General features: G+C 45.2%; 1 protein-coding gene across 5 annotated transcripts in view; it reads left to right on the forward strand.

Moving 5' to 3' along the window:
* Positions 1-14,657, forward strand: part of RPS6KA2 (ribosomal protein S6 kinase A2) — a 482,219-nt gene that overhangs the window by 389,566 nt on the left and 77,996 nt on the right. For all 5 annotated transcript variants that reach the window (XM_037817711.1, XM_037817713.1, XM_037817714.1 and 2 more), the window contains 4 exons: positions 2,221-2,327; positions 5,349-5,386; positions 8,812-8,954; positions 12,796-12,866. In XM_037817711.1, coding sequence (XP_037673639.1) covers positions 2,221-2,327; positions 5,349-5,386; positions 8,812-8,954; positions 12,796-12,866 — 359 coding nt within the window. The remainder of the gene's footprint in view (positions 1-2,220; positions 2,328-5,348; positions 5,387-8,811; positions 8,955-12,795; positions 12,867-14,657) is intronic.

The following is a 14,657-nucleotide window of genomic DNA, read 5'->3' on the forward strand; positions in this document are numbered from 1 at the left end:
TCTGTTTGTCAGCTCGTTTCTAGCGCTCCAGTGATTTAATTAAGATCCACACTGAATGGGCAGGGCCACACCTCCATGGAAATAATCTAATCAAAAGTATTACCCACATTTGGGTACATCACATCTCCATGGAAACAACCTAATCCAAAGGTTCCAACCTAATCAGCACTAATTCATCTGCCCCCACAAGGTTGCATTAAAAAACATGGCATTCTGGGGGACATGATACATCCAAACTGGCACGGGAGGGATTGAGCCGCACTGATGGGAAATTGTTCATGTGTGTGTCTGTGTGTGTGTCTTGTGTAGGTGTGTATATGTTTGTGTGATATCTGTATGTACATGTGTGTTGGTGTTAAAGAACTTGCACAAGCAAGAAACTTGGCATCCTTGAAAGCTCATAAGAAAAAGACTTCTGCAAAGAATTCCCATAAAGGCATAGACCCGTCAATTGCCCTCTCCTTGCTGCCCTGCATGGAGGGGATGAAAGCCCACAGTTAGTTTATTGTAACGGTGGCCAAAAGACTATTTTCACAATTACCTAATTCTCTAATTTAAAAAAAAAAAATTTTTTTTAAAGGCAACTGTAATTAACAAACAGCCTGTAACTTCTCACAAGAGGTAAACAAATCTTCCATAAGATGCTTTATTTCAGAGTAAAAGCATAGTTGTCAGGTGTGGGCCCAGGGGACACTGGGAGCCCCTGAGTTCTCTCATTCAACAGGTGCATTCCCCAGTCCACTGTGTGCCCCTCACTAGGCCACCTGCCTTCAAACAACATGTATGTACGTGGCTTATCCTTTCTTTGGAGAAATCCTTTGTTCTTTGTACTTGGGGACTGCACAGAGATGAGCCCTGCGTACTGGAAAATTAGAGAAATAAGGTTTACCTGTGAGCACAGATCTGCAAATTCGGTACATGGTGAGGCAGGACACAGAAGCATGATCAGATGAAAGAGAATCTGACTGCCAACAAAATTTGACTATAAGTAGGCCCACTGAAGATACTGACCAATTTAGAAATGTCCAGCTGGAAAAGATGCTGGTTAGGTAAGGAAGATAGGGCAAGGGGATTCCAGAGCAAGGAGTGGTAGCAAGGGCCAGCTTCACGGTCCCTGCCCCGCTTACAGATATCTCATTTGCAGAACAGGTGCCCCAATCTGTATTTGCCTGACAGCATTAGACTTTCAGTCCCCCTAACGGCCCTTATTTTAGTTCCATGCTTGCCATGCAACCTTCTGATTGCATATTGATTTTTCAAGTATCTACCTTCAGAGAGAGAGAATTCAGCAATAATATGGACTTCTATTTGATTTCCCCTGGTGGATTTTAAAAAATGGCTTGTAATAATGATTTGGCTTCCTATTGAGGCAACTGCAAAAAAATATGTGCTGATTCTAACAGTCGTGACGACAGGGATGCATCACTAAGAAATAATGACTCTAAGGTCTGTTGGGCACTGCGGCCTCATGTCTGTTGAGCCGGACTGAGTGAGGGGCCTCTGTCACATGAGCATTTGGGTTGTCCCAGGCCTCATCTCTCCTGAGCCCTTTCATGAGCAAGAGCCTCAGTCCTCAAAGAGAGGAGAGAGCTTGAAACATGTTCTCTGACCCCTGGTGTCCCCAAGTCCCCCTCTCCAGACAAGTCCCCTCAACACCAGCCCTTCCTTACAGCTGTTGTGTTTGGGAGAACTCTCCCACTTTGGTCAACAGTTAGTAGTTTGCCTCAAGCCCCAAGATAAAAAAGCAAAATAGAAGAGAGAAGGAATGAATTAGAAATGGCACTTGCAATAGCTCCTCCCCCTGTCTTTACGGCATGGTTTAATTATTTGTGTTAGAATGCTATGAATTCACATCAGAAGCACTCCTCTTAAAATACAACCCAGAAATATTTCATAGCTAAAGGATTTGTGGGGGTGAGAAGAACGGGGAGGAGAGGAAAGAGCTGTTTCTGACAGCCCCACTTGCCACGTGAAGTTAAGTCAACTTCGTATTTCGTCTTTCTTCTCATTTCACGTACCTTCAGACCATAAAGAGAAGTCATGTTTCCATCAGAAGAGCCAGGAAAGCATGGTGAGTGGGAGCCCATGGTTTTCTGCAGAGCACAACTGACAGAAGTGTATACGTTCTGGGGCTGAGTCATAGATTTTCTGGCAGAGTTCTTTAAAACAAACCAGCCACAGAGGAAGGTAAACAGACTTGTTCTTTTCTTTTTTCCCTAGGTCATGTTCACTGAAGAAGACGTCAAGTTTTACTTAGCTGAGCTAGCCTTGGCTTTAGACCACCTCCACGGGCTGGGGATCATTTACAGAGATCTCAAACCTGAGAAGTAAGTAAGAAGAAAATAGGGTGAAATCGTCATAAGCCCATTCACCCCTTATTTTTTGCTGGCCCACGTTAGCCATGTCTCACTATTTCTTTCGTATGCGAACATGTAGCAGAAAATCAGCTGGGAAGAAAGCCTCATGCTGCCAAGTCTTAAGTGGGGTTTCCAAAGAGGGTTGGCAAAGTCCACACTTCCCCAGCACCTGAATAAGTGCACAGAACACGGGTTTCCCACGGTGCCGTGGCTTACGCTGCCCCTTATGGGAATTTCTTGGGCTCTTTTCATCTGATCTTTATATAAACGGAGAGAGGCAAGGCCAGTGTTCATGTCCAGGTAAAGCTGGAGCACTTCTGAGTCCGCGTCCACTGCTCCTTCCCTTCCATGAACCCTCTCTCCTTGGTGAGGCTCATCCTGCCCTTAAGAAAATCTCAGATTTTTTCCCTCTGAATTGGTCAGTCTCTTCCTTTCCGCTTCTGTTCTCTTGTCCTCCAGACTGAGTGAGTGCTTTCAGCAACCTCAACAAGCCTAAGCAAAGGGGTCGGTTAGCCTTTTCTTAGTTAACTATTTGGTGCATTTTTAGGTGACATGTCAGATTAACTTTTCAAAAAATTTATGAAAAAATAATGGCATCAGAACTCCCCAGGCCCAAATTCCTATAAGATTTGTGTATCGTTGGCCACGAAAATTTGTAAGATTACTTCTAATATAGTTTGCTAATTTCTTCTAAAAATAAATAAATCAGTCCCTCCAAAATAATAGTGTTCCTATTTTTGGATATTTTTTTTTTTCTACTTATATGTTCTGTGTAGAGCTGCCGCAAAAACTAGGAGTCATCCACTTGGAAAAGAAGAGATTTTTGTGGCATTTAGGGTCAATGCCTGGCCTAAACAGCGGTCCCCATGGGAAGTGCACAGTTATCCCCCTCACGAGTCACTGCCTGATGGAGGAGATTAAGAGCACCCTCCGAGACCGAGGCCCTCTCCTACCCCGGGACCCCCCAGCCTTGAGCAGAGCAAGGCAGCCCCGTGCCACTGAGTTAAAGACCTCATGAGGGTCCATCAGGGGCTGGGATTCTAGCCCAAGCCCCAGATCCCTCTTTCACCTACACAGAACGGGAGGAAAAAATAAACTCTTCTCTGCAGCCAGTTTCACTGAATGTAGCATCTGTACCTGGGTTAGCCTAGAAACAAGGCCCTGCTCCGGGCATGTGTGATACAGGGCACATCTGCCTGGGATCGAGGGAATTGTGTTCAGTGCAGGGTTTTGACTTAACTGAACAAAGGAGGCCATCACGAGCTGCATCTCTAAATAAATATATTTTTAAAATATCATAAAAAGGCCTATCTTGAATAATCCCACAGAAAGAACAATATCTTTCAAGCAAAACTGTCTCCTGCAGAGACAGGGAGCATGAGGCCAAATGTCAAATCCCAAACCACCAACCTGACACCTGGATGGGCAGGTGGAACCCGGGGCACCCCCCTTTCTCCCACCTGTAATTAGGAAGTGATAATTGGGGTCTGGCCTGTCACCTCTGGTTGTTGCAAAGATCATCTCAGGAGTTAACCTCCCTTTAATGACCGCCCAGCTCATGCAGATCACGTTGTAAACATCAGTGCTAATGTTGGAACTCAGTTCTCTCTTTCCAGAAGATGTGGTCCCTGGAAGAGCCCTGTCTGGGAGAAGCGGGCCCTGGGATTACACTAAAGCAGCACCTGCTTGTTCTCTCTCCCTTTAAATGTCAAAATCATCCTTATGGTTAAAAATAGTAATATGTAATTGCAGAGTCGAAGAGAAAGGTCTTGTTCAATTAGGATTATTAGGAAATTAATCGTGAAAGTTGCCTATTTCTGGGTCAAGATTAAGTATAACCGAAAAGCAAAGGTGAAAACATTTGCCTCCCTAATTATAAGCTGCCATCTTAATTACACGCTGCAACATTTCCCTTCCCATGTTCATAAAATAGTGCTGTTTAGTATAATCCCATGGCGGATCTTTAAAGGTGGTGTGTATTAATCCCTGAGATCGGCTTTTGTTTCTCTCCACTCTATCCCTGGTCTCCTGAGGATTACGCTGATCCTTCCCAAGCTCTGAGGGAATAGGATTTGCTTACAACCCAAAAAAGATGGGGCAAGTAGGAGCTGGGGATCTGTGGGCAGGACAACCGTAGACTCACTTGAAAGGTGAAGGAAAAAGGTGGTCACTCGGTGCTCATCCTTCTCCGGCTCTTACCAGAAGATTCTGCGTGTCTTCTTTAACAAGGAGCTCTGTCCACCCCGTGGCAGGAGAGATGGGGAAAACAAAGCGAAATCCCATTCCCGGGGAATCCAGAGGGACAAAACACATGGCCATGATGAGGGCTCGGACCCAGGGAATGAAACTAGGACCCTGTGGCCAGAAGAGAGGATGCGGGTTTGGGACCAGCCTCTACAACAAATAAAAGCTGCATGATGACAAGTGTCCCTCCCGGCTCAGGCCTCAGGTGTGCACGGCTTTCACCAGGGCTCAGGGTTGGTCCCGAGAGCCAGGGCAGGGCTCAGCCAGATGAGAAGAGGAGGTGTCTGGGGGAGAAGCAGAAGCGCTGGTCTCGGGGTGCGGAGACGTGGCCTGGGCACAGACGTGGCTCCAGGGTCCCCATGGGGCAGAGCCAGACCAGACCCCCTCAAGCCTGTTCTTAGTGCAGGATGGTCTGGAGGGTGCCCAGATTTCCCTGCAGGCTCAGTAAGCTTTTGAGCCTGTAGCTTTTGCCTGATTAAACCATTGCAAGAACATACAAGCACCCCCTTTGCCTCCCCAAATAGCCATGAGCGCTTAGCTGCAGCTGTTGAATTGGGAAGCAGTAATTTGAAAACTCTCCTTTACCAAACAACAGGTAGGTGCCTCTGCCGCTCTAAACTCCCAGGGCAGGCTTTTCTGGTGCTTCTGAACTGTCAGTGCCTTTATACACCCCCTTGGAGCTCTAGCGTGCCTTTTAATTTTCTGTGTCTCCTTTTAAAGCGTGTGTTCTCTTTCCCTTTCTTCTAGCATCCTCCTGGATGAAGAGGGCCATATAAAGATCACAGGTTTGTAAAAGACTGCAGTTAACCCCTGTGCCTTCAGCTCATTCCTGGGAAATTTGGGGATCAATACAAAGCCAAACTCTTGGTTACAGTGATGTCTGCTAGATCCTTGCCTCCAATTTTGCTGAATTTTTTGTATATGTGGATTAGTTGTGATATTGTCTGTCTTCCGATGCATTTAGACGTTTTTAATTTCCCAGTTGCAAGTTCTTTTTCCTTCTCTCCTCTCCCTGCCCCCTCGTTTTTCCCCCTTCTGGCCAAAGAGGCTTTCTCTGGGACTTTTTCTGGTACTTGCATTGCTGAACCTCAGCAATGCCGTCTTCTGGGTTTTTTTTCCCAAACCCTGATATGTGATTCTGATCTTAGGGCCTGTATCCAGACTCTCACTTTATCCACCCCCCACCCTGAAGTCCTTTGCCTTCTGTTTAGTTCTGGCTCTCACCATTTCTCTGGGGCTGTTACCGTAGCCTCTTAAATGATCTCCCTGTTTACAGCCCCACATCCCTCCAGTCTGTCCTCTATGTCACCAACTCCAAATCAGGCTGACAACACACCTCCAATTCCATGATACCTATTACTACAGACCTTGTAGCTTAAAACAACATACATTTACCATCTTATAGTTCTTGAGGTCCAGAGTCCAAAATGGGTCTCACTGGGCTAAAATCAAGTGTCAGTGGGCATGTGTTCCTTTCTGGAGGCTCTAGGGGAAGAGACTTTCCTTGCCTCTTATGGTTTCTAGAGGCTGCCTGCATTCCTTGGCTCGTGGCCCCTTCCTCCGTCTTCAAAGCCAGCAGCGGCACATCTTCCAATCTCCCTCCTACTTCCCCCTTCCCCTTCCCCTTATAAGGACTCTGGTGTCCAGTGGCCCACCCAGATAATCCAGGATAATCTTCCCATCTCCAAGATCCTTAACTTCATCACATCTGCAAAGGCCCTTTGCCATGCAGGGTAACACATGCCCAGGTTCGGGGGAGTAGGATGTGGACGTGTTTGGGAAGCCACCCTTCTGCCTGCTGCACCGTGCCTGTGGCCAGCCTGCCTCCCTCACCTCCACGGATACCCACACTCCACCCGGATTGCCATTGCCATTGCCACACTCTCCTCCACTTCTGGTCCTTGGCTCCGTGGGCTGCTCCCTTTGGAAGTCCTTCCTCCTCCAGTGGTTAACTCGGGCCTCTCCTTCTTCATGAGGCTCCCCGTGGATCCCCAGCTGCCCTCTTCCCTCCAGTCCTGCAGCACCAGCAGCTGGCCCGTAGCTGTTTGGTTACTTGCATGCATTCTCGCTGTGCCGTCCCTTCTTCAAGGGCAGGTTGATGTCCTGTTCACGCAATATCCCCAGGGCCTAGTGTGGAGCACAGAATAATTGCACCATAAATATTCATTAGACATTTTTAAAGTTAGGCTTTCTTCTTCTGAATTTATACACAAGAGGGTGACTATAAATTTAACAGAATTTCATCTTGCCCTCTCCTGGCTTGTAACCCAGAGATTCTAGGTTGCCTGGAGAGTTGATGTTTATTTCTGATTGGCAGCTGGCGGGAGCTTGCCTTTTGCTCTGATGTTAGAGTCATCTGTTGCATGTGATTTTTATACCTTCCCACTCATATGACAGCAGAAGAATTTAACCCTTTACAAGTTGAGAAAGGGAAATTAACTCCTACAGTATGTCAAGTTAGTACACAATATCAAGGTGGAATTTGGTGGAGACTTGAAAGTCTGCTAATATTTCACAGGTTTTCTCTGCTGAATTAGGAACTGCATATATAATACTATAAATGGCAAGTTTGCAGTGATAGCTGTGATAAGTATGGAGCTAACACAACAAATCTTTCATTTCTAGTATTAGAGAGTCGTGGCTCTCCCTGATTTAATAATTTTTTTTTTCTGTTTTGGTTATTTCATGATCCCAAATTAGTAATATGCAATAATCCATCATTTTGGCTAGGCCCAAATTACAAATGAACTCAGTGAGACTCTAATATGTGAAGTCAGTCAGTTTGGCAGTTAGTGAGCAAAAAACACCCATCAGTGGTTTGATACTCTCATCTAGCATATGATCTATTTTAATTCTCTCTGTGGCTTTGGAAGGCAAGTGGCATTATTCTCGTTTTCGTAAATATTGAAACTAAAGAAGTGTTATCATCTTAAAACCAACACGTTCCTGCATCTTTTTTAATGCCCTACACATAAATCCATTACACACAAGCATTAGGAAGAATGTAGACTTTATTGAAAATGTGATAGAAGAGATAAAGGAGAAGGTACTCATTGCAAACCCCATGGCAAATGCTCTAAAAATCTCATCTGACATCCAATTTGCCTATCTTCACTTCTCACCCCACCAACCAGGAACCTCCTTCCCGAGTAGCCATCACCCCGTAGCTCCTTCCCTGTCCTCCCCTTCGGAAGCAGTCGCCTTCTTGCCGTGTCCTGTGAAATGGCACCATATGCAGCTGCTCTCAGTCTCATGTTCTTACTGACCCACAAGCACTGGCAAATCCCACCCCATGTGGGCTTATTAAAACAGTCAACCAGCCAAAAACTGGGGGATTCATATCAGAAACTAAGAAACACAGTTTCTTTATAGTGTTATAAGGTAGTCTTGGAATTGTGGGTTCATAAAGAATTTACTATACTTTGTGGATTTTGAACTTGGAAATGTGCCAAAACATGCTGGGCCATATTAACGCCTGCATTTGAGGAGGGGGGGTGCTGCTGCAGCTAAATGAGGGGCAGGGGGAGCAATGCCTGGTCAGGTGGAATTAATGTAAATGGGTGGGGGTGCGTGGGTGTGTGTGCAATGCCTGATCAAGCAGAATTAACATAAATGGGGGGTGCAATGCCTGGTTAGTTGGTGTTAATATACCTGGGGGGTGCAATGCCTGGTTAGTATTAATATAAATGGGGGGGGGGGTGCAATGCCTGGTTAGTTAGTATTAATATAAATGGGGGGGTGCAATGCCTGGTTAGTTGGTATTAATATAAATGGGGGTTGCAATGCCGAGTTAGTTGGTGTTAATATAAATGGGGGTGCAATGCCTGGTTAGTTGGTGTTAATATAAATGGAGGGTGCAATGCCTGGTTAGTTGGTATTAGTATACATGGAGGGTGCAATACCTGGTTAGTTGGTATTAATATAAATGTGGTGTTGCAATGCCTGGTTAGTTGGTATTAATATAAGAGGGTGCAATGCCTGGTTAGTTGGTGTCAATATAAATATGAGGGTGCAATGCCTGGGTAGTTGGTTTTAATATAAATGTGGGGGTGCAATGCCTGGTTAGTTGGTGGTAATATAAATGGGGGGTGCAATGCCTGAGCAGGCAGAGTTGAAATAGATGACCCTGAGCCTTACTGGGTCCGAGTCTGCCCAGCATTGCACATGACCCAGCGGCTGAAGAAACGCCCTTTGTTGTTCTTGCCTTTAGATTTCGGCCTGAGCAAGGAGGCCATCGACCACGACAAGAGAGCCTACTCGTTCTGTGGGACCATCGAGTACATGGCCCCCGAGGTCGTGAACCGCCGCGGACACACGCAGAGCGCCGACTGGTGGTCCTTCGGGGTGCTGATGGTGAGGGCACCTCCTCTTCCACCTCCCAGTGGCCGTGGCAGGTGCTCCCCAAAATGGATGTTCCTGTCTCCGGTGTGGTTCAGAGATCCTGGAACGACTGGAAGAAAATAATGCTGGAAATGTACAAATTCAACATCCATTCTATTACTTGCGGTGAAGAAAGGGCCCATAAATTCCTGATCCTAAATCTCCACGTAATTTCTTTCCATATGATTTCTCCATATAATGCTTCCTGATTCTGGCCATCTTAAATTATCATCAGGAAATGAAAAACTCGAGGCCTGGAAAAAGGCAGCCACCTTCAAATAAGGATGCAAACATAACAGTTTAATCTTCCTTGACACTTAGTGCTCTTATAGTTTTAACATGAGGGTTTTAAAGGATGCTTTGATTTCCATATTCTTTTTCTCATTGCAAATACAGAATCCTTCATAAAAATCCTAGTCAGTAAAATGAACAAGAACCAAAATACACACAGAGTTAAACAATTTTCCGCCTACACCCAGAAGCTTGCATATTCTCTAGATTGCTAACAAGATCGTGTTTTCACAGGCAGATCATATTTGCCCACACTGCCAGCCTGGGGTATTTATTCTGGAACCACAGTGGAAATGGTGGAGCCCCTTTTCCCCACCCTCTCCCTGCCCCTCTGTGCTCACCCTGCCCTCCTTGTTGACAAGACCTCTGAGATTCTGGGATCTGACATGTCATTTGGATGATAACAGGTTTGTAGCATCCCAGGGCTGTCAGACACCTCTTTGTACAGGTAAACAAATGAGGAAACTGAGGCCAAGAGAATGTCTGTCAATTTGACCAGGCTAACACTCGGCCCAGCCGCTTGCATTATAAACCCAGCTTCCCTCCAGACACCACACCACTGCCTCGTCCCCTGGCTGGGGAGCCTGCAGGACTGAGTTCTGTGGGCAGGTTGTGCAAGGATGTCACTGGGAAGACCCTTAGCCTGGCACCCAAGGGACCTCCACAACTGTCATCACTCTGGACATTAAACCAGCTCCGGGAGCTGCCCTCCAGAGCTTAAACTGGAACACCAACTCATAAAGTTAAATTAAGAAATGTGCACCTCACATTCTGTGTACCCCCATCTTCAGGCCCCAACCATAATGTCCCCTTCAGCAGACCTACAAGGAAAGTCAGATGATAACAAGAAGGCTGCAAATGGCATCACAATGAAGAGTCGTTCCATTAAACGAGTTAATGTATGCACAGTGCTTAAAATAATGTCTGGGGCATAATAAGAGGTCCATAAATGTTAGCTAAGATGTTGATGATGATGTTTTATTATGTTTATTATTATTCAGACATTCAATGACATCTCCCTAAAAGGCGACTCACCTTTGTATTAGAAATCACCTAGATGAGGCTTCTACCAGATTTGTCTGGAAGACTCGCCCCACCTGCCCCTGCAGACCCTCTGTTATCGTTCAATAAAGGGTGTTTCTTTAGATATGCTAATGCTGGCAGCTAGGTGAGCTCTGCTGCCCTGTAGCTGGGTCTGCAAGTTGGTTATTGCCTAGCTCTGCTGCAATCCACGTATATTGAAGTCCTTTGTTGCCTTATGTGGTGGGAGCCTCGGGAGTGAGACTCCATTGCCCCAGCCGCAGACCTTTGCTGGAAAGTTTGAAAATGGGTCAAGTCCAAGGTTATGGGTATGTAGCACAAATTCCTCCAGAGATCGGGGCCCAGGGGCTCTTGCCTTAGAGGATTCAAGGCTCCAGATCTGTTCATCCTGTCCCCAAATCCCATCTCTACTCAGCTTATCTTTCCTTCTTCCCGTGGGTGATCTCCGACTGTTATATTTTCCTCTTAAGTCAAACCAAAAGCCCTTAAAAAAGATGACAGGTAGCAAGTAAATCTGAGCTTTTGTGAGTGATCCAAACACGGGTGTCCAGAGAACCCTTTTTCTCATGAACTGAAGTCACAAAATGCTGCTACTCCTACGCAAGTGTAACTGCTGTTTACAAGAATAAGAGACCAGCCCTGAAACTGAAGGGAAGGCACATTTTGGAAGGCCTATACAGTCTCCAAAACAACCTAAAAAAGCACACTTAAGTCAAAAACAACTTCAGTTTAGTGAGATTTCTGGGGGACAGTAGGCCATAAAATTGATTCCGTAAATAATTTAAATATACCTTTAAAAATTTTTCTCATCTAAATCATTGCAAATTAAAGAAATAAATGGAGAAGCCAGGGGGAGAAAAAGGGACCAGCAAAGTCATATTAAAAGAATTTTAGTATTTATTTATCTATTTGTTTATTGCCTATAGGCTGTCCATTCTGAGTGCTTTCGCTTAGTCAATGCTCAGGATGGAGAGCAAATTTTAATGTAAGGGAATAGGTGTCAAACATCTGAACTGGCAGAAATTTAAAAATTTCTTATTAAAACATTGTTTTCAGAAAGCAGACCAGTGACATTAAGTAGGCCTAAATAGATTCATTTCGTTAACATTGTAATTTACCTCCTGCTAGCCTATCATAAGGAAAATTCCAAAACTTAGGGAAGCTTTTATGTACTTTCCAGTATTAATCACAATAGCAGAAAATTGGAAACACCCTAAGTCTCCAACAATAAACTATTATATTTTGGCACATCCACACAGCAAGTGATATTGTAAAGATTTTATAACAGACTTTGAAAGTTTTTATATTAGTCAATGGAAAGCAGATCTTATCTATGTCTAAAAAAGAAGAAAAGCTTGAAGAAAGTAGAAGGAAGAATATAATTGTGGATGTCTTTAGAATAATGGGATTATGAGTGATGGGTTTGGTCTTTCTATTTTTATGTATTTCTCAAGATTTTCAGAATGCAAAGGAAAAATACTGGAGGATAAATTTTAAAGGGGCAGAGACATATGCCTTTTAAAAGTCAAGACTAGGGCAAATTTAATAAGATTGTATAAATGCCTGCTTTCCTGTAATTTAAACTGACATAAAAGATGCAGAGTGGGATCAGTGCTTTAAAGCACATTTCAATTAGATTCAGGGTCTTCCTTTTTTTTTTTTTTTTTTTTTTTTTTAAATGGATTTTTCGTTGTTGTGGCCTGCCCTAATTCTTTTCATCAGAAGTGGCCACATGTGCTTACTATTCTGATAAGACCATGCAATTGCCAAACCACTGCTTCCAGATTCTGTATAATTAAAGCTGTTTGTGCCAAGGGAAGTTCATGCAAGAAAGAAATAGGGTGCTCGGAAAAAGCTGCCCACAATTCTCCTTTCATTACAAGCCCTCCCTTGGCCAATGTCCAGTTATTTTTGGTGTGGAGCAGCCTGAATCTGAGAGATTGCTGGTGTCATTATTTATTGTTATCAGATGTTATTCATAGAGTGTAATCGGGGTCCTCCCATCCTGGGGAGCACCTCTGCTCCCCACCCTGCCCTGGTACCTAATGCACATTCAGTACAAGTTCAATGTGACCCCCTGGGTCAGCCCCTTCCCAGCACCTGCAAAGGGCAAGAGTGGTTCCCTAATTGCACATAAGATGTGTTAACCCCAACCGCGACCCCTTTCCGTCTCCCAGTATCCTGCTCTGTTTCCTTTCTCTACAGCTCTCCTCACCTTCAAGCCTCTACTATATAGTTTATTTCCTACTATACAGTTTATTTATTGCATTTCTCATTTATCTGCCTCATCCCACTAAAATATAAGCTCCACTAGGACAGATTTGTTTACTGATGTACCCCAGGCAGGTAAGCCAGTGCATACCCTTGATGATTCAGTATTTTGAATGAGTAACTGAACTTCGGTCCCATTTTGCCTTTCTAGGCTGTCTCCTGTTAGGTCTGTCTGAGCTCTGGCATCACCATGTTCTGTCTTGCTCTGCAGTTCGAGATGCTGACGGGGTCTCTGCCGTTCCAAGGGAAGGACCGGAAGGAAACCATGGCCCTCATCCTCAAGTGAGTGCAACAGAGTCACCCTTTGGATCCAACCCTAATGCTTGTTGGCACCGTCTGGTATAAAGCACTTCCGTCCTGACGACTGCAATTATTAATTTGGCAATAAGCATCCCCGCTATTTTAATTACGGTGGATAAAGCTGATGGCCAGTGGCAAATGGGATCCACTGCTGGTTAGGTTAATACAATTGAGCAATTCTGATGAACTCACTACATAAAGTTTTCCATCAGTCAGTGTCGTCTCAATTGTGTGTTGGGAGGGTGATTAGATGGGATGGTCCTTGACCTTCCAGAAGCGGCCTACAGATTCAGAGGGGCAGGGGGATTGAGGGGGTCCAGCCAGAAGGTAGCAGCAGGGGGTTCCTTTCCTTCCCTACCTCATTGATCCCATCGTGCAGGATCTCTGGGTTTCCTGTTTGACATTAGCTTGAATTAGCATCATTTTGCCAGCATGACTGAATGAAAACAGACTATTGCTACTTAATGTTCATAATGGATCACTTACCAATCAAACTGATTTTATTCTTAGTGCCATAGAAAGAAGGCTGGCCCCAGTGCAAGCCTTGCTTTCCAATCTTAAAGGTCCCCAGGCTCCACCAGACAGTGACTTCAGAAATGAGGGGAGGGACACAGACGGGAGGTTGGCTGGGAACAGGGTCGTGGTGAGGGAAGCCGCAGGAGGGGACGGGGAACTCCAGCTCAGCTCTGCCCGTCGTGTGGGGGACTGGGAGGACTGTCACCCAAAAGAGGGATCAGGCGGAAAGCTGGGTGTCCACCACCAGCTCTCTCAAGCACTGCTTACAAATGGACATGCAACTTTTGCAAAATTGAGAGGCACCTGAAACGCCATAATTAAGTCATGATATAACTGGAAGGAGACAAACTGGTACAAGACATCCCGTAGAGTACCCTTGAGTAAAGCTGGGTATTGTCCTTGTAGTTAGTCAGTATTTTCCTAGATCAGGCGAGCATCAGTTGTGGATGGACACTGTGGCGTGCATGGAGGAGACACTCCAAAGCACCTGCCACCCTTCTCGCCCCATCAGAGGCCACAAAAGTATAAACAGCATCTGTGCAGGAAACCTGTAGCTGGACCCAGAAATACGTCATTCTGAGATTTTGCAACCTTTGAAAATGCACGATACCCTGCTTATTTTTAACTTCACTTAATGCATTGGTAGAATAGCTTATAAGAGCTGAACGAACAGATCCGTGTCCCAGGAGCAGGGACAGGGGGCCCCTGAGTGGGGTCACCCAGTCTGTGCCCGCTCTCAGTTTACACAGGAAATACGGTGGTGATTGTCCAACTGCCTTGAAACTATAAAAATCAAGTTTTTTCTGCCACTGCTTACACTGAGTTCTTTATGCTTATATTGATCACCTCTGTTCCTTAGTGTTTAAAGGGAGAACAAATCTTTACTTTTCCTAAAACTAGAAAAGGTCCCTCCCAAAAGTCACAAGTGGGGAGGCCTTTAGTGGGTGATGTCATTTCTGAAGGGGCAGCACTAGCCTCTGAGTGCAGATCCCAAAGTGTGGCCCACCAATCCCTGAGGGACCCTCAGACCCTTTCGGGGTTTGCAAGGGCCTCCCTTCCCCAAGTTTTCTGCACAGACATCAACCCCAATCACATAGAACCACAGATTGGATGTAGAGGCAGATGGGAGAATCCACTGTCCATTAAGCTAGGAAGTGACTTGCCAAAATGGGAAACAATGTCCCTCTCCTCGCTCAATGGTTCTCTGGTTTTGGAAAAGTTTTTATCAAAAATGTTATCTATGTTCTTGGGATCATT

The sequence above is a fragment of the Choloepus didactylus genome, chromosome 24 (genome assembly GCF_015220235.1).
Source record: "Choloepus didactylus isolate mChoDid1 chromosome 24, mChoDid1.pri, whole genome shotgun sequence".
Taxonomy (NCBI): Eukaryota; Metazoa; Chordata; class Mammalia; order Pilosa; family Megalonychidae; genus Choloepus; species Choloepus didactylus.